Here is a 27,081-nt window from a genome sequence, read left to right as displayed (position 1 = left end):
ACACACACTGCTCACACACACTACTTGGGGAGAGGGTGGAGGACACTCAGAAAGACAGACAGAGCGAATGCACTGTGGTGGACAGAGCAAGCTGATAAATAGAGGATGGGGGAGGGCGGAGAACAATAGCACGCTCTTGTCACCACGCCAGGACAAAAGCACAACCTCGCCTTGCCAGCATCGGCCGGCTTTTAATGTCAACCAAAAGGACAATGACGTAAACCGGACCGCTGTATATGTGAATACACACAGTCGGTGCAACAGGATATTTGGTGCCTCTGTTGATCAGATTTGAGAAGGGTTTTACTCTGCACTTAATTTAAAAAAGGGAGAAGAGAAAGGAAGCCAAGCTATGGCTGGAGTGAGAGCAGGGAAGATGATGATGATGATGATGATGATGATGATGATGATGATGATGATGATGATGATGATACAACTTGGGAGGTCAAAGGTGAGGAATGAAAGGCACAGCTTCAATGGTTCCCCCTGAGTTGTTATGTAACTATCCTGACTGGGACTCCTCCTTTTTATGTAGTTTTTAGTTAAGTTAGCAATGTCATCCAGTCTGTATTTTCAAAACAATTTCCAGATGTATCTACTGTATGCTTTTTTTTTTATCTCTAGCATCAGTAAAAATCCAACCTCCAATGAGAGCTCAGCTAAACCAAACACTGTTTTTAAAGGGAATCGCTACATTGGAGGGGTTACGGAATGGATATACAGTGCAAGCTTAAGGAGCTTACTGACATCTTACAATACAGCCACACACACACACACACACACACACACACACACACACACATTTTCACAAAACGTCAAACATACAAACTCGCACGTTGAGGCTTTTCTAAACAGTCAAACAACATTAAAGAAGAATGTGGGGACTGAATGTGCTTTAAAGGAACACGCCGACTTATTGGGAATTTAGCTTATTCACCATAACCCCCAGAGTTAGACAAGTTGATACGTACCCTTCTCATCTCCGTGCGTGCTGTAATGCTGTCTGACGGCTCCAGCGGCATCAGGCCAGCACAGAACATGCAGGTGAATGGTTCCAGTAATCCTACTGCTCCGCATAAGTGACAAAATAATGCCAACATGTTCCTATTTACATGTTGTGATTTGTATAGTCACAGCGTGTACAAAAAACAACGTAACATGAGACACAGCCGTCTTCTGACAGTAAACAAACTGGTGTTATTTTGTCACTTTTGTCACAATTCGGAGCAGTAGGCTCGTTGGAGCCAGTTACCTGCAGGATCTGTGCTAGGCTAAGCTAATGCTGGAACCGTCAGGCAGTGTTACAGCATGCACGCAGATGAGAAGGGTATGTATCGACTTGTCTTACTCTGGGGGTTACGGTGAATAAGCTAAATTCCCAATAAGTCGGCGTGTTCCTTTAATTATTTGTAGAAAATAACTACGCACACCAGGCTTTTTCACACAAATGCACACACACAAGCACACACACTGAGGATGAGAGAGAAGTAGCGTTGTGCGTGCTGGTAGGATGCATTGATGCTCTGGTCCAATGGGATTTCCTGAGTTGTGTGAATGCCAGTCCCTCTGGGAGAACCTCAACAGAGCTCCTCATATCACCATGGAGATGGAAGTTTCTGCATGCGCACATAAACATGCCATTTTGCAAATATCATAAATAAGAAGGGAAAGTATAGAATAAAAGGCAAAGCTTTGCAGGAGTCAGTATTAGAGGAAAGAAAGAAGAGCAGTTAGACATTTTTGAAAAGAGAACAGCTCTTTTTGAGGATCATGACAGATGCCAAAACAAACCATATCACAGTATCCTCTTTTACAATAATAAAATAAAATAAAAACTTTTTTCACATTTGTATTGTATCTACAGCCACATTAGCTTCGTGCAAAAAAACACATACACTGGCACGCCATATAGGCAAAGAGATCAAAGCAAGGCGACGCATACAAAAATATAGAAAATCTCCGACGCAACATCATCTCTTCACAGAAAAAAACTCTTTTCCACCTGTGCCATTTTCTGCCCAACAACTATCGCCAAAGGGTCACTTCAGAAACATTCTGTCAGCGTTTGTTGTTGTCATCGCTGTCGCTGCTGCTGTATTTTTTTTAAGACAACCAATCTCGTGTGGATTCCTGCATGGAAGACCCATGCAGAAATCCACAGGACCACACAAATATCCAGTAGCTATAGTTCATTATGGCAGATGTCCATCATAATGATGTTTGGAACTATGAACAACAACATGTTTGAGTGATAGAAAACTAGTACAATAAAAGCATATCATTTCTCTTTTTCTTTTTTAAACTTTGTAATTTTAAAATACATACTATCTCCTGTCACTTTGAAGACATTCCAGCATATGCTCATAATTGGTAGTGACAGGGTTAAATAGTTTGGCATACTCAGCAAGCCATGCCCAAAAGGATGCTATTTTGTGTCTTGCAAAGGAGGGGAGAGGGTGGGTGGACAGGGAGGTAAGGGCAGGTCCCAGGATTGGTGCCAACCCTCCCTCCCATGGGAGATGCTGGGGAGGTGGGCGGGGGTTATACAGAACAGCTGAGATTGCAAACCGTGCGCAGGGCCAGGTCAGCCCATCGATTTCAGCACTTGCAAAACACATGCAAAGATAAATCAGAGTTTTGGACTCAGTCATGTCAGTCTGTCTGCTTGATGGTGGTGTTAGTTTTTACAGTCGCTACGCATGTAGGGACAGAGCCGGAAACTGCGTGCGTCACTTCCACGAGTACATCACTTCACATCCAGCACTCCTGTTTTACAATGATAAAAACGATTGTTTGGACGCCTTCAAAGAAAATAAAAGTTGATACATCGAATGGGAACAAAGCAGTCACGAGGTGGTAAGGAGGATTTGAAATGCTGCAAGTAAGGCAAAGACGGATGAATTATGCTTCAGTCAGCGAGGGAAAAAAACAGCATGCACAGAGGTTCAAACTTTTTAGACGCCATGGAGGAGAGGGGAAGTTGTTGCAAAAAAGAAAACCCTCCAAAGAGATTGGAGGGATTAAACGCTGAGGTGAGATGAGAGAAGTCATTGGTTGTTTGGCTCTCCTGCCCTCTCCTCCTCCTCTTCATCCTCCTCATCGAGAGACACAACCCCAGAGGAGGCCACATCAGAGACCCTCCTGTGTGGGTCGTAGTCAGGTGGGTACTCCACACCGCTGCCGTCTGCCTGGCACACAGTGCTCTCGTAGTCCTTGCAGGGGGTGTCGTCGTCCTCGCCGGGTGACAGGTATGTCTCAGAATAAGATCTGGAGTAGCAAGGAGAGTCCTGACCCCCGCAGGGCCTGATGCCCCGCCCTCCCCCGCCAAGGCTATGGAAGCCGCTGTCCCCCCCACCACGCCCGCTCTGCCCTGCCCTCTGAAGTCGGGCCAGCAGCAGCTCCTCCCCTCCCTGCAGTGCCGACAGGATCTTGGCCGCGAGCTCGGCGGCGTTGCTGTAGGAGTGGGTGCCGCGGTGGCCGCCCAGGTCACGCAGAAGGGGGTGGTGCTCGTCCAGGCTGCAGAGGCTGGAGCACAAGGTGTCCGGGGAGCCTACCGTGGGGGAGGGCTCTCCGCTGCCACCTCCCTCTCCGCCTCCTCCACCCTCGCAACAGGGCCCTCGCAGGCCCAGGTGTTGGCAAAGCTGGCTGTGGATCAGGTCCTTCAAGTAGGGCGGATATGATAACACATCTAGAAGGAATGATACAGACTGTGAGAATGAAGTCCTGAAGAACAATGAGAATATGAGATGAAACTGTAATATTTCCTGGAGGGTCCTTGAGGGGTTGCAGCATCAAATAAAAGCAGGAAATACAATTGCAAATCCTTAACCTGCATTGAAAGAAAACTTTTTCTTGTCATTATTTACATTTTTACTTATTTAAAGATACCCTGTGGAGTTGTTGACCAGTAGCAGCGCTACAGAGCAATGTTTTGATCAGCAGGTCTTCATTTTGTTTGTATCTCATGCTTCACTAACGCGCGTGCCTTCCAACAGTTTCATGCTCTTCCACAGATTGATAGTTGGCCCCAGTAAAGGTCCTTGCACACTGAGTCCGAAATTTTCGTATGCGTTTTTTCGTATCCGTCATCCAATGAGTATTAATTAATCTGTTGGGAAACATTTTGCAAAACAATACAAAATGTGACGCTGCTGTCACTCTGCCGCTCTCTCCTTCTCCCTCATTTCATCCCTTGCTACTCTCCGTTGACAGTTACCTCGCTCTGTGTCCTCTCTGTCTGCATCTTCTTGCGTTTGGCACTGCGGCTAGAGTTGTCCTCTCCATCACTACACTGTTGCTCTCCTTTTTCTGTCTGTGGATGTCTGCCTTCTCTCATCTTCCCCTCTTCCATTCTCCTCCTCCTCCTCCTCATCATCATCATCATCATCATCATCATCATCATCATCATCATCATCATCATCATCATCATCATCATCATCATCCTTCTGAATATTACCATCTGACCTGTTGACAGTAGACATTGCATTCTGCCAGCGTCTTTCTGTGCGTCATTTCTGGATAGGCTCATACCGTCTCCTTGTCAAAACACATCAAAATGCTTGCTTGAACCCATACTGAATTTATTTATGACGGACGAAATTTTCTGAGGAAATGTGTAAACATGATTGACACAACGTGAGGTCTTTTTTTTTTTCTCAGTGTGCAAGGACCTTAACAGAAGAAACAGGAATGCACCAACAAAAAAGAATCCTGTTACTTAACATACACAAATGCTGCTGTTTGGCCTCAAAGGTATACACCATGTGTTTTGCTGAATGTACACTCAACGTAATATAAGCTCCACATGGTACCTTTTAAGAATAATAAGTTTGCTCTGTTTTTCCAACCAAAAGCCAGTTATTTATGTAAAGAAAATAAAGTTGGATTTCTTTCTAAGTTTCCACTGCAAAAAGAAATGTCTGAAAGAATAAGATCAATATATTAATTTTAAAAAGCAACCAATGCACAAATTAAGGTAGCATGTAAAGTATTAGTTACCACAAAAATACCTCAGTAGCTATCACCATAGTCCACAGTCGAATGTGTTTCAAAGAAATATGTCTATGAGAAGAATGAAAAATATATCATGCACTGCATTACAAGGGTGTGAAAAATACCAGCAGTGGAAAATTATAAGAACAGTATGTGGGAAAATGCCAAACATATCACTTTATATTTGAAAAGTTAAACAATTTGATTACAGTGGGGCTAAGGAAACTCTCTTCTCTACCACAAACAAAGCTCTAAAAAATGCGCCATCAGAAAAGTACTACAGCACTGGTTTCATGTAGAGTTGAATACTGTAATATCACATACAGGCAGGTACGAGTGAAACTCCATTTACTAAATGGGCTTTGCCAGAAGGTAAGAAGCCACAGATGGATATATGAAGATAGAGAAGCAACACTGAGCTGAATGTTATTAGCTGCAGACAGTACAGGTTATTGATGATTCAGTGTAATCAAGATGAAAGCTCTGGTAAACACACACACCCATGGTCAAATACTCTCTGTGTATTTATAACCCGCTCACACACCCTCCTCACACAGACACTGTCTCTGCAGCAAAGGAAATTATATTAAAGTTGCAGGAGGGATATCAAATTGCGCCAAGGAACAAAAGAAAATGTTGGGAGAGGATATAAACTAGGGCACTGGGACAATGAAAGATAGAGAGAGAGAAAGAGAGAGAGAGAGAGAGATGGATGAGAAAGAGGCTGTGTGATGGGGTATTAGGAAATGAAGCAAATTAATGTGATTTACCAAATTGTGGTGTAGAGATACAGTGTGTGTGTGTGTGTGTGTGTGTGTGTGTGTGTGTGTATACCTGTGCTCTGTGTGTGTGTGTGTGTGCTAGCACAGGGTGTGTGTGTGATGCGTCAGTGCAGTAGTACTGGGATAGTAGTGCCTGTAGTTTAGCAGCTTAGTAGTTAGTGCATGTTGCATGCTGCTGCTTCTGCTTGCTACATTCTGCTTACAGCTACTGCCACCGACTAGCCCTTGTGCAAGGGCAAAAAGAGGAGCAGATTGCGTAAGTCTCTTCCTGTCGGTACATAGCCTCTCCACCACCAAGACTCCCACAGTGCCTCCTTGCGGCCACACACGGTAACTGGGCCCTAGTGGACCCAGGCTGAACTGTAGGGGATCTCGGAGCATCAGTGGGCCCCAGAGGCGCGGTGTGCAGGCCCACCAAGTAGTGGAACATGCCCTGGCACCCGCCAACCACTGCCCCAGCTATGGGTAAATAGTCCCACTGCCTTGTGGAGTAGTCTATAGAGGCAAAGGCTAAGGGAGCACACCCTGAAAAAAAGGCACAAGTCCTCAACGGCGGAACAGACGGAGGATGATGGCTGACCTAAGTGGAGCATCACAACGGCTGGAAAGGCGGATGAAGGCTGCAGCAGTGCTGGGTCACAAGTCGTCGTGGTCTCCATGCCACTGGATCCTGACCCAGTCCTGCCAAGGACATGGTGGGAGTGTGGTCTGCGCACCCACACCCTCACCCAAATCCTTACCTATGCGCAAGCTCCTTGCGCCCCAGTCCGATCAGCTGACGGGTCCATGCTCTTTAAGGCCCGCCACCAGATTCTTGCCCGTTGGGCCAATCATTTTGAGAGTCTCTTCAACCACACCAAACTTGTCGACCCACATATTCTGGATTATCTCCCAGACCTGCCACCAATCACATGCTTGGACACTCCTCCGCTTTACTCAGAACTCCGCCTTGGGATATCTCTCCTCTCCGTCGCAGGGAAAGTCCTGGCCAAGATCATGCTTAGCAGACTGGTTGAGCACATCTCGGAAGCTGTGCCTCCGGAAACACAGTGTGGCTTCCGGAAGACCAGATCCACGACAGACATGGTTTTTGTCTTGAGGCAGTTGCAGGAGAAGACCCGAGAACATCACAAAGACCTCTACGTAGCCTTCATCGACCTCAGCAAAGCTTTCCACTCCATCAACCGTGAACTTCTCTGGAAACTCCTCTCCAAACTTGGGGTACAACCTAAGTTTCTCCACATCCTACAGCAGTTCCATGACGGGATGCAAGCCAGAGTGCTCACGGGAGAACTCCAGTCAGAGTTTTTCAAAGTAAACGTTGGGGTGAAGCAAGGCTGTGTCTTGGCTCCGGTGCTCTTTAACATCCTCTTCTCTGCCATCACCTGCCTCTTCCACCGTGTCATGGGACATGACGACGGCGTCCACGTGGAATACCAACTTGACGGAAGTCTTTTCAACATCCGTCGGCTCCAGGCCCACACAAAGACAAAGACCCGCCAAATCTGTGAGCTTCAGTATGCTGATGACTGTGCCGTCTTAGCTCACAGCCCGGACTCTATGCAGCACGCTCTTAACACAATATCCAGTCTGTACCAATCCTTTGGCCTACAGGTAAACACTCAAAAAACCGAGGTCATGTCCCATCTAACTACCCCCGCCCCCACACCCCCCAGTTTTCACATAAATGGTGTTCCACTTAAAACAGTGGACCACTTTACTTACCTCGGCTCCACTTTGTCCTCATGTTGCTCCCTTGACACAGAAGTACACACCCGGATAAATAAAGCCTCATCATCTTTCGGTCGCCTTCGCAGCAGGGTTTTTGAAAACCGTAACCTGAAGATCAGCACCAAGGTGGCTGTTTACAACGCGGTATGTCTCTCCACTCTGCTTTATGGGGCAGAGTCTTGGACCCCATACCGCCAGCACATTACCAACCTAGAGGCCTTCCATATCCACTGCCTACAGAAGATCCTCAGCTTGTCCTGGGAATATCAAATCCCCCATACAGACATTCTCAGCAACACTGACTCAATTTGTATGGAAGCAGCGGTGGCCAAAAAACATCTGCGCTGGATAGGGCACACCATACGCATGCCCGAACACCGCCTGCCCCGTCAAGTCCTCTACAGTCAACTAATGGGCGCTAAACTCTCCGCCGGAGGGCAAAAGCGGCGTTTTACGGACTACACCAGGGACCTCCTAAAGCGAGCGAACATCCCTCTCACGCAGCTTGAATCTCTGGCACTTGATAGATCAGCCTGGCAGGTTACCTGTGCTAAAGTAGTCTCTCAGATACACCAAATCAGCCAAGACCGCCGAACCGAGAGGCGCATCCAGAGACACCAGCGGGCGGCTGGTGCCCCCCTGGCATCTGGTTTCCCCTGCTCCATCTGCGGACGAGTGTGCGGCTCAAGGATCGGACTCTACGCCCACGAGAAGTGGCACCAGCGAACACAATATCGCTGAACGCACCCCCCTACCCCCACCCCTGGAGCCACGATGGACAGCTAAGAGTGTGTGTGTGTGTGTGTGTGTGTGTGTGTGTGTGTGTGTGTGTGTGTGTGTGTGTGTGTATATACCTGTGCTCTGTGTGGTGGGCTCGTTGGATGGCAGAAAGTCCTCGTCATATGAGTCATCGTTAGATTCGTCGCCGTCCACAGAGGACCAGGCCCTCAGCTTAGCCTCGGCTATGGCAAACTGCTCTGCCACACCTGCGCACACACATACACACATAAGCTTCACATGTGCACACGCTAATAGATGGTTGGCATGGTAACAGGGAGGCAGCAGTCCATTGTGTCTCTATGTCATGTAACTGTTTTTGATTGGCAGGCCTGTGTGAGGAACAAAGTGCACGCCGTGGTATTGGACTGGACAGAGACAGCATTCCCATTACACTCAATGTTCTTCAGTGGTCATTTGGCTGGTGCACTTTAGATGGCTGTTGGAATGTAACTAAGTACATGTACTGAAGTACTGTACTTAAGTACAAATTTAAGGTACTTGTACTTTATGTGAGTCTTTTCTTTTCATGCCCCTTTCTACTTCTACTCCACTATATTCATCTGACAGCTTTAGTTACTAGTTACTTTACAAATTAAGATATTTGCACACCAAACTTTTTAAAACTTTTATTTATTTACATAGCACCTTTCATGCAAGTATGCAGAACAAAACATGTAGTTTATATAACAACAACCAACAATATAACAGCCTACAAGTCCAACTAAAATGATTTGCATTTTAAACACAGGACTGTTTTGATTGTTTCCAGTTTCTAAAATGTGAGGATTACTTTTTTTTAGTACTTTTACTTTTAATACTTTTAGCACATTTTCCTGATTATACTTACACACTTTTACTGAAGTAACTTTTTTAATGCAGGACTTTTACTTTTTTTTTTTACAGTGTGGTTTTAGTACTTTTACTTAGGTTAGGGATCTGAATACTTCTTCCACCACTGACTGAGTGTTTGATAGTTGTTATGCAGTAAGTTGGAAGATCAAGGCACAGACAAAATGTATATGTCACTGGGAATGCCAGGAGAAATGCTTAAAGGTCCAATGTGTGGAAAGTTCTCCCATCTAGTGTTGAGATCATATATATCGCGATCAACTCTCGCACCACGCAGTTCAAAGTACGTATTACAGCTACGGAGCCTTCACACTTTTTTTCTGATGACGCCGGTCTCTCGCTCTTTTCAATATCCTTTTTCGTTTTCTGGGCGAAGAAGAAGACTCCTGTTCCTGAAATTTGGATTTTGAATATGTGTGGTGGTGTGGTCCTCCATGTTTCTTTCTTCAAACTTCCCAGGGCCAGGAAGCGACCATAGGACGATACCCATTGGCAGCACCTGTGAGTTTATCATGTGACAGCGAAAACGCAAAAGGCGGAGCAGTATGTCCTGTTTGTCCCTTACCGGCTAATGTATTTCAAGACAGCGCATGAATATGGAGCGTCTACCCAAGTTTATGCGAATGCAAATATAAAATTTCAAGCCAATAGGAATACTTGGAATTGATGGTGCTGGTAAATATTCATGAAAAGGACAAGTTTGTGAACGGGCAACACAGATTTTGATAATGAACAACTAAAAACGTTACACACTGGACCTTTAAGTAAAATAATCGGTGTTAACATGATGATTATTGTATTGATGAGCAGGGTATCATAATAGCTTAAGTGTTAAATTTAGCACAATGTGCATTTCCACAGCACATCATACCCACCCCCTCTGCTACTATTAGATTGTCTTTTCACAGAAGTTAGGTTAGTTTCATTTATTAATTAAGTCTTTTTCTTCATTTGATATTTTTCTCTATTGATATAACTGTAATCAACATCCTGAAGTTTCTTTTCTTCATATTTTGCAAAAATAATTTCTGTGGAAAAATCTGCACAAAGTCTTGAATTTCAGTCACTGCAGATTATCAATAAAAGAAAAGGCAAAGTAGAACGACTGGAATTAATTAGTGAATGAAAAATGAATTCACACACATTGACGTGTGTGTGTGTGTGTGTGTGTGGGAGGTCTTTCCTGTGTTGACCAACACAATTACATGGGAACAGAATATTAAATGCACCCTCGGTTTAATGCAGTCTGATACTACACATCTACAGTACAGTACAAATACAGCTTAAAAAATGACCACATAGTTAAATGATAGAGTCAAAAAAAAATGAAATGCATTTATATTGTAGCATAATCCTATAAACAATATTCATGTAAAAACATAATTTTGAATGTTAGAAAAAGCTGATTTTAACGGAGGCTGTATTCCTGTAGTGGTTATTTCCCCCCACTACCAGGCCACAGAGAGGACATCAATGTGCGTGCGTGCGTGCGTGCGTGCGTGCGTGCGTGCATGTGTGTGTGGCTGAGGTGACTCAGCTTGTGCCAATGTGCTACAAGGTCCAATCACCTCCAATCATCATCACGAGCTAGCCAATCATAGAATGTTTTTCGTTTTTCCTCTTTATCTCTGTGCCACTTCCACACGATCCATCTGTTTTGTATTCTTCCCACTATTTATCCGCTCTCTCCTTCGATTCACCTGACTCTCCTCATTCCAACCATTCCCTTTTCTTTCACAGTGCATTCTTTCAGCTTTGCCCCTGACTTTTGATTTCTATCTCTCTGAATCTCTCTCTTCATTATCTTTATGTCTCTGTCTCTCTCTGGTCAATGCTCAGTATTCATGCATTGTCTCCCATGGAGAAAGATCAATACTCTCATTCATCTTCCACTGTAGCTGGGTTCTCAACTCTCCTCACAAACACTGGCACGTCCTCCGGCAATTGCAGTCGTGCAGGCTGTTCTGTAGTTCTCTTTTGAAAGCCTTTTCTAATTCCTTGAACTTAAGAAGAAAGAAGAAAGAAAGTTTTCACCTGCATGCATACTTTTTTATGTCACTGACCCACATACCACACAAGAAATAGGGATAAAGAGATACTGTACACCAACAGATAAGCACACACAAAACTACACCTGTGTTCCTCTGTCTGTATGATAAAGAAATAATACCCAGCAATGTAGGAGGTTACTTAGTTTAATGCAAACCATAAGAATATTTTAGCAATATTATTTCATGGCAAAATACAAGCCAAAAAACATTTCAATTCAGAAGTTTATGTTTCTATTACAACCAAGACTTCATCACTGTTATCTGAAGTTGTCTGAACACACAGTGATACAGTTTGGATATACTGTAACAGGCTGTATGAGGTAGAGTGGTTTGCAGTCTTACTTCAGCTCATAAATATTCAGTAGGTTAGAAGGCTAGGTAACTCTTGTGGGTAAATATAACATATGTATTCACACATGCATTGTTAGATTGTAGGGGTGTGACGACGCGAGATTAAAACGTGACGAGATTTCTCGTCGAGGTGAAAAGTTGTCTCGTGAGGCGATGTGATGTCAGCGTGATGGAGCGTGGAATGTGAGTTAACATATTGTTTTCGTCTTGTCTCTTTCGCCGTTTATTATTTCCGCAGGAAAACCAAAATGTTGCCACACAAATGATTTAAAAGTGGCAGGGGGATCTTCAATAGTAATTCCACGCTCCATCACGCTGACATCACATCGCCTCACGAGACAACTTTTCACCTCGACGAGAAATCTCGCTTCGTTCTTGTGAACCCAATCTCGTGATGTGTCTCGTCTCGTGGAGTAAGCGTCTCGTCACACCCCTATTAGATTGGGTCAGGCCACATACACTTCTGCAAACCTGAACTTATCTAGATATTACTATGAGGAGCTGTGTATGAGAATGTAAATATCTGAATCAGTTGGATTGGACATTAAATGGATTTACCTGGCCAGCTACCTAGTACCTAGTAGTTGTGGAATGTCCGATTGAGCCCATGTGTGAATGGAGCCAGTCATTTTCCGGAGAATTCACAGCAAGCCAGTGGGCATGTTGATGACATTCCTATCGTAAGGTTCATAAAATCGTTGGAAAACAAACATTTGAGGGTGAAGAAAAAGGGTGATTTACACCAATGAATATGTCTAACTGGAGAGATGATGAGATTCGGGAACTTCTGTCGGTAAGGGTCAACGCTGAAATCGTCAGACAATCGTCTTCAGACAATGTCTGCACCTTATTCATTGGACATTGTCTGGAGTTCAAATGAAAAAACAGCTTAATACGCACATACTCACACATGTCCTCACACTCTCTGTCTCTTTCATTCACACACAACACACACACACATACAGTGACATAAGCCTCTCTGTGTCGGCCAAGGCTGGCAGCCAGTTTCATGCACTACAGAGAGACACTGCAGGATTACTTTCAAATAATGTGTGTGTATATGTGTGTGCGTGCGTGCGTGCGTGCGTGCGTGCGTGCGTGGCGTGTGTTTGTGTTTGTGATGGCAGAAGTCAGTCAGTCCATCAAAAGGACAACCCCACTTGCATTTTCAAGTTTCAGGATGCCCCCTACAGTACACAAACACACATTTGTGTGTACCACTGTATCTACCTTGCATACACACGATACACACCAAACACTTACTTCACACATTCGCACATTCACACGCTCACTGTCCTAATGTGCTCCCTGACATTCACACAGTGTCCAGTCAACAACAGTAACACCATCAGCGGGCTACAAGGAGAGAGTTGACAAAAATAAAAGGAGTCAGCGCAACTGGCTCCCTGATGGAATGGATGCACGATGATGTAAACTGAAGAAAATAGGAGAAGTATAACATATAGAAATGTCTCCCCAACTCTTGACTACTAGTCAACTTACACTAATTATTGTAAATAATAGAAAACGGTGTGGAGAGCATCAGACATTCTTGCTAAGGATTAGACCCTGTTTATGTGTACAATGAAGCAAGGCTTAATAAACTTCATGTAATGGCCAGGTTCAAAAAAGAAATATAATTTAAAAAAATCATCTAAAGAGCTGTTACAGTAAAGACTATTTAATGAATGATGATTGATTTTAAAAGTTTGAAGAACTATTTTGCCTGCCTTTATAAATCATCTTGTTTGCATCATCATTACAGTTGCACAGGAAACCACTTTCCTAACCAAAGAATACTGAAATGGATCTTTTATTGTGATGATGGATCACAAAGATGGGTGCATGAGAAGAGAAGAGAAGTCATGTCAATAGCAAGATATAAAAGAGGAAAAAAATAAATGAGAACAGAGGAGGCACAAAGGAAAATCGCTCAGTCATGGTGGCACTAGCCCGGAGCAAAACCTGACTGTGCAAATTAACCTTGAGAGTCTGCATTGCAGGGAGTGAGCGAGAGAATAGAGGAAGACCAGGCAGGAGGGACAGGGTAAAAAGACAGAGAAAAAGAGGAGATGAAGAGATCAACATAACAAAAATGGGACAATGCGAATAGGATGAAGGGGGTATTGAATAGAGGGGGCAGGAGTGACTGAAAGAAAAGTAAAAGATGAGGTGAGTGAGTAAAAGATAGCACACAGATGAACTAGGTGAGCGGCGCACTGAGAGGAACAAACCATATGTATGTGTGAAGGAGAAGAGTTAAGGGCAATGAACGTGGCTGCATACAGCAGATAAAGAATCCAACATCCCATTTACACCTGCCATTAACATGCAATCTGTATCTGAAATCTGTATCTGGATTATGACATCTGATCATGGGCCTTTGAATTTACACATCTGGTATTCAAAAGTCCTCTTCTTATCATGGTTCTCTGATCAGATGGTTAGCATTACTAAGCCTGTCCTGACGGCGTGTAGCCACGCCCTATAGCATCCCCTGCTTTATTATCAATTTTAAAATAAATGGGACCATAATTTACAAAATGAACATCATGCTGTATTGAAGAATACTTGAAAGTAGCAATTTAGGCCATAAACCCATTATAAAAATGTTTATTGAGGTAATAAATCAAGTGAGAAGTAGAGTCTTTTTCCCATGGACTTCTATAGAAAAGTTCTTTTTGCAACTGGGGGGGTCGCCCCCTGCTGGAAATTAGATAGAATTCAGGTTAATGGCACTTAGGCTTCACTTTTCAGGCCCGGACGGTTTGTCCATTACTATTATACAGTCAGTTTTCGACAGATGTAGAGTTAGGTGACCTTTCAACTTGTTGGGCGGGTATGACAAAATAACCCTGATAATGTCATTGTGATGTCATCAGGGTTTGGGTTTGAGGACAACGGAATTGATGAGCAGAAAGCAGTTGGTTGATGCAGTGTTTCAAAGATGCCATGGAGTTGCATGATGGGTAGTGTAGGATCCAGTGTTTTTGGAGCGTGACCAATACTAGGGACTAAAAGTCAGGATGTGTTGGCCTCTGAGGCTTCAATTTTAGTCGTTTTTGATCGATGTTTTAGCATTTTTGCCATGACGAGATTGTGACAGTGAAGACACAGACAGTAAAGTTTCGGAGAGACAGAGTCAGGACTCCTCTACCATTCTTTTTTAATCTGTCTCTTGTGGGCCCCCCATAGGAACTCAATACTAGAAACACTGGAGTGCCCTGTTAAATGAGGCAACGCTGTCCAGATCATCTCAAGGGGCTATCCTTCAATAAATTCTTCACAATTCACACCTTGCTGAGATCTGATCACAGTGTGAAACAAACAACCGCCAGATGTGGTCTCACTGATCGAATAGTATTCAAATTGCAATGCGGTCCATGAGCATTAATACCTTGCATTAACATGCATTTTTTCATATCCAGATAAGATTCCCAAAGTGTATGTTAACAGCATGTTAAAATGGGGTAAAAATGACAGTTTTGTGAAAAATATATTGTGGAAAAAACTAGGTTGTTTGAAGCAAAAGTCTGCAAATTCTCTTTTTACTATTGCATTTACACAATGTTTACCTTTTTGTTACGATGGTTTTTCATTTAATTGGGATCTCTTTTGTGACCTTTTATCATTATTTCATAAAATCTCTTGCTTAACCCTAAGCCTAATCCTACAGTGTCTGTGTGTGTGTGTGTGTGTGTGTGTGTGTGTGTGTGTGTGTGTGTGTGTGTGTGTGTGTGTGTGTGTGTGTGTGTGTGTGTGTGTGAGTAACATCTTCAGTGTATTTGTTCTAAATTGATCTGTGCACATGCAAAAACCCTCTGTCAGCTTAAACTTTGAGTGTAGCTAAGCAGGGTGTTTTTCCTGTATTTATGTAATAAACAAGTCAACAGAAGTCTTACCTGCAGCGAAGCGTGCCTCCTGCTCTCCCTCAGTGAGGTCAGAATAAGAGTTGAAGTCGGATTCCAGGGCTGCAGGAGTGTCCATAGGCTTACACCAGCCTTTCCACTCTATCAAGTGGGCCACTCTGCCCTGAGCCATGGCTGTAGGCTTTGTCACATGGTCCTTCACTACCTGTGAAATACCTACAAAGAAAAAGCTTGGGGTTATGCTACAGCATAACTTTTGTGATGATTACACATTTTAGTATGTGCTTTTACAGAACATACAAATACCTATGCTTGTATATTAGCTTGCATTAGAACTTTTATGTTAAATGTTGCACTCACCATGTAGGGAAGATCGCGCTAATGCAGCAATCTCTTGAATGGTGAGAGCTCTTCTTGATTTTGGTAACATTTCAATGGTGTCATCAACATTCACCTGAAACGACAAGAAAAAGTATGACTCAGGGGAAAAACTGGTGCAGTAGCTCAGCTCAGCATGAATGTGAGCCAGCATCTGACCACATTGTGACTCACAAGAAAACCCACTATTGTCTTTTATGAAGAGGGGACTCCTGTGTTCACAGTATGTCAACAACGTCAGTGTACTTTCAAGGCCTTGGAAAGTGAAGAATTTTCTAACTAAACACACCAATAAATGCTTTCAATGAGTCACAAGCTGTATGCCAACAACCACACATGTATTTGCACGCACCCACGCTACGCTGCATGTTATGTAGCATGTTATAGGATGTAAAAATAATAGTTATACATTTTGGGAAATACAATGATTAACTTTCTTGCCACAGGTTGGATTAAAACAATACCACTCTCCTATCACTAATTAATATGTTTTATCTCATTTATTTAATCCATCCGTCTTGTTGCCCAGCAACCACTATTTTGATGTTACAAAATGATGTTACACCCCAAAATGTTGTTACAAAGTTACAAATAATTATGACATCTGTTCAGCTAATTGTTGCTGTCTAATGAAACATATCTGCTTTGCATATTAATTCACATAGAAGAGTAGAAACCAAAGTTGAAAAAACTACAAGCCAAGGATACAGGTGTTTCATTGCAGCCACGTGTTAACTGAAGTGGTTTGCAGAATTAGACTGCTGGCTAATGACCATACTAATAGCTTGTTAGGGTAACTGAGCAGACTCTTCTCAAGCTACAACAACTAAAGAGTATGTTGCTGCATCTATGGCTGCAGACAAGAAGGCATAAAAAGAAATATAATTTTTTATTATTTTCACCTTATCTGCACATAGTCAAAAAAACAAGTGTACCTCTCCAGTGGTTCCAGGTGTGGCCGTTAGGAGATTTCTGATCAACTGCAAATATGCAAGTTATTGTATAGGACAACGTCTTGAAAGGAAACTGATAAAGCTCTGTGTGCAGACAGCTAGGAAGGTCATTTCCCCCGCAGTGAGTTAACAGAACCATACAGTAGACAAAAGATGCCCCCCCCCCCCCCCATCTGTCCACCATCAAATCTGTCTGCTCTGTAAAGTCAAACCACAAAGGGTGTATCAGGTGTTGACAAGACTCTTTGTCTGTAAACTCTTTTTATAGCCCTACCTGTACTCACGTGGAAAATGGGCACGTCAACAGCAAAGGCCATATGCTGAGCTGACGCCACCGTGTTGTTACTTAATATGGGTCAATACACTTTTGATGACGGTTTTAGGCAGACAACTATCATGACATATCTCAAAAGGTACAAATTGTGTCCAGTCCCATGACTGACTGCAGGTCTCTGACGTACTAGTTTTACCTGCTTTCCTTAAGAGACACAACACTGAGCAACATCACTAGCTAAAACAAGTGACCCACAGTAGTAAACATAATAAGAATTTGAATTGTTGAGTCATTTTGAACTTAGATCTTCCTTTTTTCCTTCCTTTCATTCATGAGTCACCATTCAATACAGACCACATCTGATTTGCAGTGAATTAGAAAACAGGACAGCACGATGAAGTCAGATTATCCCAGAAGCATCACCCTGACCTTTTCCTGTCAATTCCACTTAATAGCAACAAAATACCAACCGAGTAACAAACAATCAACATAATTATCTGTCAGAAGAGCAAGAGCAAGAGCAAGAGCAAGAGCAAGAGCAAGAGCAAGAGCAAGAGCAAGAGCAAGAGCAAGAGCAAGAGCAAGAGCAAGAGCGAAGGGGAATCCCCAGCATGTGATGGTATCAGAGGCTGCCGCCAGGCGTGATAATCCTCTTGTGCCGCAGAGCAGCTCACAGATCAGAGGGAGGATAATCTGGAGGAGATGTGACATACACTCTCGAGGAGGGTTAGAAAGATATATTGTGTTGGTCTTTAATTAAAATCAGATGTCAGACAGTAAATGTTGTCCACCCACAGCTGAATGTTTTATTTGTTTTCAAATAGTTGCCCAGAGAAATCATTTCAGTATGGTGTAGGAGGATTTTATACATCTTCAGGGAACTCAAAAATTTATTTTTTTCCCCCTCTAATGAGCCTAAACTTGATTTCATTACTATTTTTGGTTACACAAGTTTTCTACATAAGAGTGACATGACACTGTCATAAATGTGTCATAAAACATTATAAACAAGTCATAAACGTTTATGACATAACGCTTTTTTAGTAAGTGTCATTCGATTTTGTCATGACAAGTTATGGTTAGGGTTAGGGTTAGAGTTAGGGTTAGGGTTCATGTGTCATGACTGTGTCATGACAGTATCATATGAGTGTCATGTGTTCATGACAGTGTCATATCACTCTTATGTAGAAAACTTCAAGTAAAGTGTTACCCTGTTTTTTTCAGTTGAGTATCCCGTGATGACATGAATGCTAGAGACATTTCTGCCCTGACAAGAATAAAGGTTAGAAAGACAACTTGTCATTTAGAGGCACAAAATGGCCAAATTGAGCTTGAACATTACCTTGAGACACAGCTCCACTTGACAGCACCACTGGCTCCTGGCTCCCCTCTCCTGCTCCCCCACTGCCCTACTGTACAGTAGAGCGAACACGGAGGAGGACATGAGCAGCACTCAGAAAAGAGCGAGCGCTTCAATTAGACCGCTGTGCCCCAACTTTTCCATCATTGCACACTCCAACAACATGCAGCACACTTATTAGGAAAGACTTGTGCCTAAAGATATTTAGCCCTCATAAGAATAGCAGTACAAACACATACACACATACACACATCATGTCAAGCAGTCATGAATCTTCATGGTCTGGTGAACACAGACAGAGAGGCTGTCATGATGCTGCTCAGGTTCACATTTAGCTTTTAAATCACTGGTTAACTGTTGTCTCTGTGAGTCAGCGAGGGCTGAATAATGCGGCCCGGAGACAGCGCAGAGAGAAACACAACAGATTTTTCGACACAACGCGTATTTCAGGAGCTAAGAGAGGGCAGTGCGCATGCTGACAGAGAGCGCGTGACATAAAACTGACCTGACCAGTGTCTTCCCACACACACACAAAAGCACTATTCAAGGATTTTAAAATATTAAAATAAAATTGTAAAGTAAAATTTAATAACCCAACATGGCTGTTCAGTAAGCCTGAAAAACAAATGTTAGTGCTCAAGCAAACTCTTTTCATTTTCAAATTACATCACAGCAGAAATCTCTTTTGTACCTTTGTCCTGGCTGATTGAGTCAAAGCCCTTATCTTATTCATCAAACGTCAACTGCGAAAAATAATGGTGCAGACACATTTTGCCTGTTGCTTGGGTTGCAATTTGTTCAGTAGCACATTCTTGTGTCGCACACATATACTGGCAAAATGGACGTCATTATACCAAATTATATGAGAAGCCAACCCATGAATTGTTTCAGTGGAACATAATGCCGTGATATCTGATTCCCTGGTGGAAAATAAGCTGAACATCCATCTCTTCCTTCGACATGCCATGTTTCTGTGCATACCTCTTTCTCCTTTCTCTCTCTCTCTCTCTCTCTATGTCTCAACTTTTCCACAATGGGGAACATTTCTATGGCAACTCTATGGCAATTCCTCGCGGTATTCCTGCCCGCCTGAATTACTGATGATGTCACACACTCAGAACACCAACCAGCAGCCACAACAGCCAAATTAATAACTCTTGCACGTGCCTCCCTGCTTTCATTCAGTGTAGACATTGTTGCTTAGTGACGCCACAGCTAACAGCGTCAGAGATGAGGCATTTCCATCATCATAAATTAACTGAATCTCTTTGCTTTAAATATGGAGCGGAAAAAATGCCAGATATTTATTCGAAAATTGGAATTTATTTTATGACCAACAGGTCTGATAACTTTATCAAATTTACAATTGCTGCTCCAATACTACTTTGACAAAAAACTTAAATCTGAAATGTAGAGATTTGATCAGATCAGCAATCCAGCCAACCTTTCTCTCTAGTGCCCAGCATTCAATAACAGGCCTGTAGCAGTATAATAGTGAACAGTGAGATGCTGCATTTCATAATGGATCACTTAGGCACTGCTAATAATCGCCTGGCTGGCTCAAAGCAACACATGACATTCACACCCAGATGGTGCGCACTGATGGATAAAAGAGGCATGGTGGATTCATCATCCTTATTATCATCTTTATCATCATCTCTGAGACAATTGCAAGCATCTCAATTACTTCTGCTCTACAGCTCCAGAATTTCTAGACTCAAACTCTTAACTGTATAACAACAAATGGCATGTACTGCAGCAGAACCGATTTTGCAGGTTTCTTAGATTATGATGGTCCTTGTAGATCCACCACTCTAACCAAAGTGTCTTCAAAACTCCTTTTTTTCTTACCTTATATCGTATCAACTTCATTGCTACACATCTCAGGAGCAGAGTATCCTGTCAGTCCATCTGCCTTTGTCATATGAAACCTCACAATTAACTGGATCAGACTCTCTGGTGCAACCAGTGGAGAGGAAAATGTGTTTTCTTTAAGATTTTAAAGTCAAATGAACATTCAAGTGAGACACAGCAGCATCTCAGAGTTGATCCAGCCATCACTGTGCAATCAGTCTAGCCGTTCAGTAGTAATCTCATAAATAGAGACTGTGTGTTGTGTGTTCGAAGGCAAGAAGCATTACACTCGGTGACCCTGAGATTCCATTTAAAATCCCAAATTAAAAATTAATTGTTAATTACACTGAATGGCTTCAAAAAAAAAAAAAGATAAACCAACTGGTTAACATTAATGAAGACTAAAATGGAGAAAGAACTCAGGGTTGAAACACACACTAATAAGGTAATTATCAAACCAGGAGGGTTTGATAAGAGCCTTCATGTGGCAAACTACTGAGAGACTGTCATCTTTGATTAGGTATATCTGGCCGGCGCCTGACTAGGTTATAATACACAAGGTTGATTGTAGCTCGGCTCAAATCCGATCAGAGAGATTGGAATTGAGTTTTCTTATACAGTTGGAAAAACAATACTCCACGTTCATTTAAACATCTAGGTACATTAAAAAGGCCTTTTCATCAGTTAGCGGATGGCCTATTATGACTGAAATTGCAACACTAATTAAGTACAATGAAGGGTCACAACAGTAACACCTGACAGGTAGCCTATAAAAGAAACATTATTGTTTATTTAAAAACAAAGTTGTTCTTAAGATACAAGTGTTGCTGGAGTTTTGGCTCTTTTGGACTATTTTACTTCAAGCAACAAGTAGATGAAGTTGTGTCAGTATTCTCCATTAACCCTTTTATTGTCAGAAATGACTACAGGGTATCAATAAAAAGAAAATAGTTTTCAGACTCTACAAAGTGATGTAAGCTGTTAAGACATTGCACGAGGTGTCTGTGCAGCTACATTAGCTACGGTATATGCTAGGTTATATACCAAAAAAAATGTTAAGGGCACCTCGCTGAAGTCCAGTGCGCTCAAAGGTGCTGTCAGAATCAGTCTGCGCGCCAAGCAGGTCCGCGTGCTCCCCAAAAGCGCGAGGTCAGACAGGGAGCCGGCCGCGCTCCACTCCACGCGCAACGAACCGTCAACGGCCACTGTGAGGAGGAAGAGAGCCACGAAAAGATTATATCAAATCAACAATCGCAAAACTCATAGTCTCTCCGCACCATATTCTTGCTCCAAAATGAACAAATAAAACTAATAATATGACAACAACGCTTGCACTTTAACGTGGCAATAAAATGTAATTTATCATAATATTTGTTTTATTACTGGAGCAATAATTACTAACTATGAGTTTCAAGGATTAAGCTAATCCTTACGTTTTGCTTTATGGCCAAAGTTGCAGTCACCATGCCAACGCACCCATGCCTCCACGGGGACCCCAGGGCAGCCACTATGAAGGGACGATGACCTTGTAAGGGAATGTAATGTTGCCGTATCTCACTGCAGTCCCCCCCACCCCCACCCCAGCCAATTTCTAAAAGTCTTGTAAAAAGATACCTCGGTTCTGCTACAAAAAAGAGGGTGTGTAAAGGCAGCTGTGAAGCTATAAGACTCAAAGAACCATCTGTTTTGAAAAATCAAATGTTCTGAATAAAGAACTCAAAATATTGAAATGGAATGTTATTTAAAGATTACATTTTAAATTTCTTTTTACACCACCATCAAGATGTAGGTGTATTTTAGGGCATTTTCAGGCTTTTACCATGCACTTTCAGAAAGTATTTATAATCATTGTATTGTAGTTCTGGAACACACTTCTTTGTATTATGTATGGTACAAGTCTAAGTTAGGCTTATCATTCACATAATCCTTTATTGTACGTATTGTACGTATTGTACGTACTCTATTGAGACTAGGATACTGCACTTGTAGTGAGATAACATGGGGGTTTGGGCACAGAGGCCTATATTTCCATGCACTTTAAAGCCATGCCATGTCATGCAGGTAAGGCCCTGGCAGCAGCCCAAACCTGTTTGATATTTTATGAAGTCGGTTATGCTTTGTCGGAGGGAGAGAAGCAGTATAACACATGAAAAGCACAGAATATGCAGCATGCCTGTGATGGCCTTATGCAATGGTTTACCTCCGTGATGTGCACATTATCTGACGTGAACAGGCCACGTCATCAACACAACCAAACAGAGGCAAGCTGCAGACCAAAAGCAGTGCTACATGGATGGAGCGCAAATGTCACTAAGCAACCTCCTGGCTGCAAACGTCACATAACTGCCTACAGATACAGGACTGTTTCATTGACTACACGAGTTTAACCTTTCTATCAGCTGCCCTCGTCATGACCTGACAGACTCGTGGACCATCATGGACCAAAGGTGCTTATAAACGCGCTCCTTGGCCTCCTGCAGCGTGCAGCAGAACATTTCAGCACCTGGACAGCTCCCATCCGCCACATACTGAAGCTCCCTCTCTCTCTCACACACACACACACACACACACACACACACGTGCAATCCTATGCGTGCTCGTCACTCTTCAAATCAGATTTGCAAAACGAGATTAAGAGGTGGGCCTCGAAATGTCAGTGCCTGGCTCATCTTTCCGGCCCTCCACTGCAGGGAGGCGTTTCTAGTTACTGTCTGTGAAAAAAGAAGGACTCGCTCGATTAGTCGCCAGCACCCATCTCAAATATTGAGTCCAATATCAAGACCAATCACTCACCCCATCGGGTCAAACACCTGCCATTCAGCGCGCCGAGCTCAAGTTGCCCACGAGCAGAATTCAATATGTGCCGTTTAATTGGGTGTGATGAGATCAGATGCCCGGGGTGTATTGTATCGTTGAATCTAGGCCACCCTGGTCAATGAAAGTATTGTTAAGAAGAGTGAAAGATGTGCACGTGTTTTGTATAGCACGAGATTGATGTCCAGAATTTGACAGACATTTGAGCTCGGTGGATGTAGGCGGTGCAGCCTACACCCAGAGGGATTTCATGGTGACACGTCAGCTACGGATTGTCAGAAAATGTTCACATTTCGCATGGATCGCCACAGCCTCCACCTCTCCGTCGATGAGTTTGTTGGGCGGGTTTATTGCCCTTTACTGCGACACGCAGAAGCCTAGATAAACGACATTGACATTGCTCACACTTCAACAGAAATGTTTTGATTTCACGTCTGCAATGCACAAGTCCGGTAAGTCATTGTAGCCACGGCTTTGCAGCAATGACCCTGAGCTAGACCAAGGATGCAATTCAAGGGACATGGATGTGGCCTATAGATCTAATCTGAATGGAAATGTGTACATGTAATGGAATAAATTGATGGGACTGAGTTGCATTTGAAACACCAACACGAAACACGGAGACACAGGCTAACCATAATGATCTTGATCAAACTGAGGTTAGTCTTTTTATTGAAACTTGTGGCGGCTCTCTTGAATCTGATCCATCCATCTGTGGCTAATTTGTTCATTTGTTCTGCCTTTTTATCTTAATTAATCTCCTTCCCCTGACTGTGATCTTTCTAAAACGGAGCTGCAGCTCCAAAAGTGTGTCCTCGTCCCTCAAAGCAAATGAGATTGCAGTCTTCATTTTATTTCTATTTATTTATTTCACACACACACACACACACACACACACACACACACACACACACACACACACACACACACATTTTCTCTCTGTAGTTCCCGTTGTCGTGGAAACTGCAGATAGAGAGACTTCGGCCGTGCATCGCTCTCACTCTCTCATGTCTTCCAGGCTCTCTGAGACACTTATGAGCGAATCAACACAATTAGGTCAAGACCAGCAGCAGTGTGATGTCACACACATACAGGCTAAATATGAGAGTCAAACAGGTGGCTGCTATTGCCCTACTGTATATTACACTCTTGATACGTGCACATATGGTGGCTTTATGTGGGATTTAAGGGACAGGGCATGTCCTTACGCACTCCGCGACAAGGAGACGGGGACAAGGCGCTATAATCATCAAGTGACTGAAGCGACAAATTACATAACCAATTAGAGGCGAAGCATGGATATGACGGATAAATCACAGTTTGAAAGGTTGCATATATCATTACCATCACCAGAGGAAATAAGCGACCACGTCTGTGTGTGTGTGTGTGTGTGTGTGTGTGTGTGTGTGTGTGTGTGTGTGTGTGTGTGTGTGTGTGTGTGTGTGTGTGTGTGTGAGAGAGAGAGAGAGAGAGAGAAATGGACAGATGGATGTGGAGCAGGTTTGATTTATGTAGGCTATACAGAGGAGACCCAGTCGAATAAATAACGGGGGATATCTGGGGGAGACACGCGTCAGAGGTCGGGGTAGCACATAGAGTATGGGGCCCTTGGCGACATATAGCCGCCAGCGGAATGGATGGGAGACACGTACAGCAAAGGTGTAAACAACCATGAGAACAAGTAGATGCAGTGGCAACAGGGAGCTTGTTTCTTGGCAACAAGCAAATAATATAATGCTGCATGTGTGTGCCTCTAAGCACTGATGGTTATGCAGTCCGTTTAAATTTGGACATGTATGCGACTGCAAACTAATCTAGTTATTTTACGTTAACACCAAGAACCGGTTGTGTCGAAATTCTTGGAAATAACGAGTATAAACCTGAAGATTTTGTTCGGTCGCATGCGTAAGGATACGAGCAAAAAGGTGTCCTACCTTGCAACTAAACTGGGTCAGCGCAGTCAGAACCATCGTGTCCGGATGAGTCTTCTCGTCACAAATATAAAACGCCGTTTAGTAGCGCATCCCTCAATGGTGTCAAGAGCACCTCTGTCTTCTCTGCCTCTGACTGGCGTGCTCACCAAAAAGCTCCTTGCAACTCTCGTAGCATCGCGATGTTTAGGGTGCAGATACCAGCCCCTCAAGCTATTCCCCACCACAACCCCGCTAAAATGCACACCATTTAACATCTAAGACGATATTGTTTAGATTAACGGCTTATTATAAGGATCCTTATTCATATGCATATGACTCAGCACTGCTATCATATGTCTCATATCTCGGACACAGCATGCTGTGCACTTCAAGCACCCAAACTCACTCATAGCCCCTGCACCCGCGAAGGCTGCAGCAAAACAAAAATGCGAAAAAATGTCAGGCTTCCTCCAGCGTGCTTTTATGAGAGCAGATTAAAACAACTCTTACCAACTGGCGCTTTGGAGCTGATACAGCCCATTTTTGCAGCTGCATGTAGAGCCTTTTAGGAGAGCAATCTAACAAATCTCTTTCCCCAATTTCCCTGCGTAAAAGACGTCGAGCGTACCTCACTGATCGAAAGCCTCTGTTCACTCTCCGCATCTACGCTGGGTTCGCGCTGCTGTGCTCAGACCGCCGGATTGACGCCGAGGGCAGAGGGAATGTCCAGCAACTTCTGCTCTGAGTTTTCTGGTTCTTCTTTGTTTTTGACTAGTTTAAAGTCCATATATTTATATATATATAGCCTAATGTTTTTCTGTTTTTTTAGCTTGAGTCTTGTGTTTCTTGAATAAGTCTCAGCTCTACGTCACCGGTTGAAGGGTCGAGTCCTGCGGTTCAGCACCACAGCGGACGGACAGCGCTCTGTGAGTCGGCGGCAGCATGGGTCTCTGTCCTTGCCTGGCAGCTGCAGTGGCTGGGGTTTCCCCTCCTGGTCACTGCCGGTCAAGTCCACACCACCTACCAGCACGGATCTTTGGTCACTGTGCGCTTTCTGTTCGCTCTTGCTGTTGCCCGGTCAGGCAGAGAGTCATTGGAGGGTGACAGTGATACAAAAACCCCACGCTTAACTGCTTATATACAGCCCAAACGAGTTTCCCGCCTCCTTGTACTGTTTCCCCCTGCTAGGTATAGAAGCGGAATGAGATGTGATTGGCTGGTGTCACCTTACATGCCAGCAGACATGGGGAGAAGGCGGAGTTAGCGGTGCACACAAGAGATGCAAGTTGTCAACCAAGGATTGCATTTCTTCTCGGCTGACATAATGATAAATGAGGAACATACTGCATATTTCAACAAGTCTAAAAAGAAAAATAGCAGAGTTGATGGCAGCCTGAAGGTTATGATGCTTAGAAATAATAATAACAGAGCAACACAACTTACTTGTGCGGAAGGTGAGATATTTATTCATTTTTTCCCTGTCGAGAACAATCTAACAGTCCGAGCGAGAAAAGGTCGTGTTGGACCTCTACGTGCCCACAAGCTTTATACGTGGTGTTGTGCAGTGATGCAACAATATGACCATCCAATTATGGCAACAGGAGCACATGTGAGGAAAGAGACATTTTTCACACGCAGTCTGACACGTTTCAGGACATCAGAACCCTATTTCATACTCCCACACTGTGATGTGGGATGTGGCCTAGCTACAGGCTTATTACGCCCTCAAAGTCCATGCACCCGAATATAGGCAATTTCTAAAAATAAGCGTTTGACATGCTCTATTCATGCGTGTTCAATCAAAGTAACCCATTATAGCGCAACGCACTCGAAGAGGGCGTGGATAAAAAAAGATTGGTCTATTGTGAGGCCTATTGTGGCCTATTTGTAAGCGACCCACTCTTGTCTCCAGGCGGGTCGGCGCTGAAGCATCTTCATTCTCCCACCGTCTCTCTTAACGCCCACCAGGACTCTAAACACAGACCTGCAGAGCTGCTGACCCACGCGGCAGCACCCCCACTGGCTTATTGTGTGTTGCCTACCGGAGGACAGATCCGGGGACATCTAAAAGGCATTTTACATTCATCCAAAAAACAGGATGATGAAACGGTCCTTGAATGGGTGCTCAGT

General features: G+C 43.5%; 1 protein-coding gene across 1 annotated transcript; it reads right to left on the bottom strand.

Annotated features, from left to right (window-relative positions):
- Window positions 1-2,855: 2,855 nt before the first annotated feature.
- On the bottom strand, window positions 2,856-25,726 carry fam131ab (family with sequence similarity 131 member Ab). The gene is made up of 7 exons (XM_028574316.1): window positions 25,580-25,726; window positions 18,353-18,422; window positions 15,766-15,859; window positions 15,439-15,621; window positions 8,360-8,491; window positions 3,365-3,688; window positions 2,856-3,316 (listed from the first exon to the last, which is right to left on the bottom strand). The coding sequence occupies exons 1-7, from the start codon at window positions 25,612-25,614 to the stop codon at window positions 3,048-3,050; spliced, it is 1,107 nt and encodes a 368-aa protein (XP_028430117.1). The 5' UTR covers window positions 25,615-25,726; the 3' UTR covers window positions 2,856-3,047.
- Window positions 25,727-27,081: the final 1,355 nt, after the last annotated feature.

Source organism: Perca flavescens, chromosome 3 (genome assembly GCF_004354835.1).
Source record: "Perca flavescens isolate YP-PL-M2 chromosome 3, PFLA_1.0, whole genome shotgun sequence".
NCBI lineage: Eukaryota > Metazoa > Chordata > Actinopteri > Perciformes > Percidae > Perca > Perca flavescens.
The sequence above is the reverse complement of the archived record's forward strand: the minus strand, read 5'-3'. Positions and strand labels throughout refer to the sequence as shown.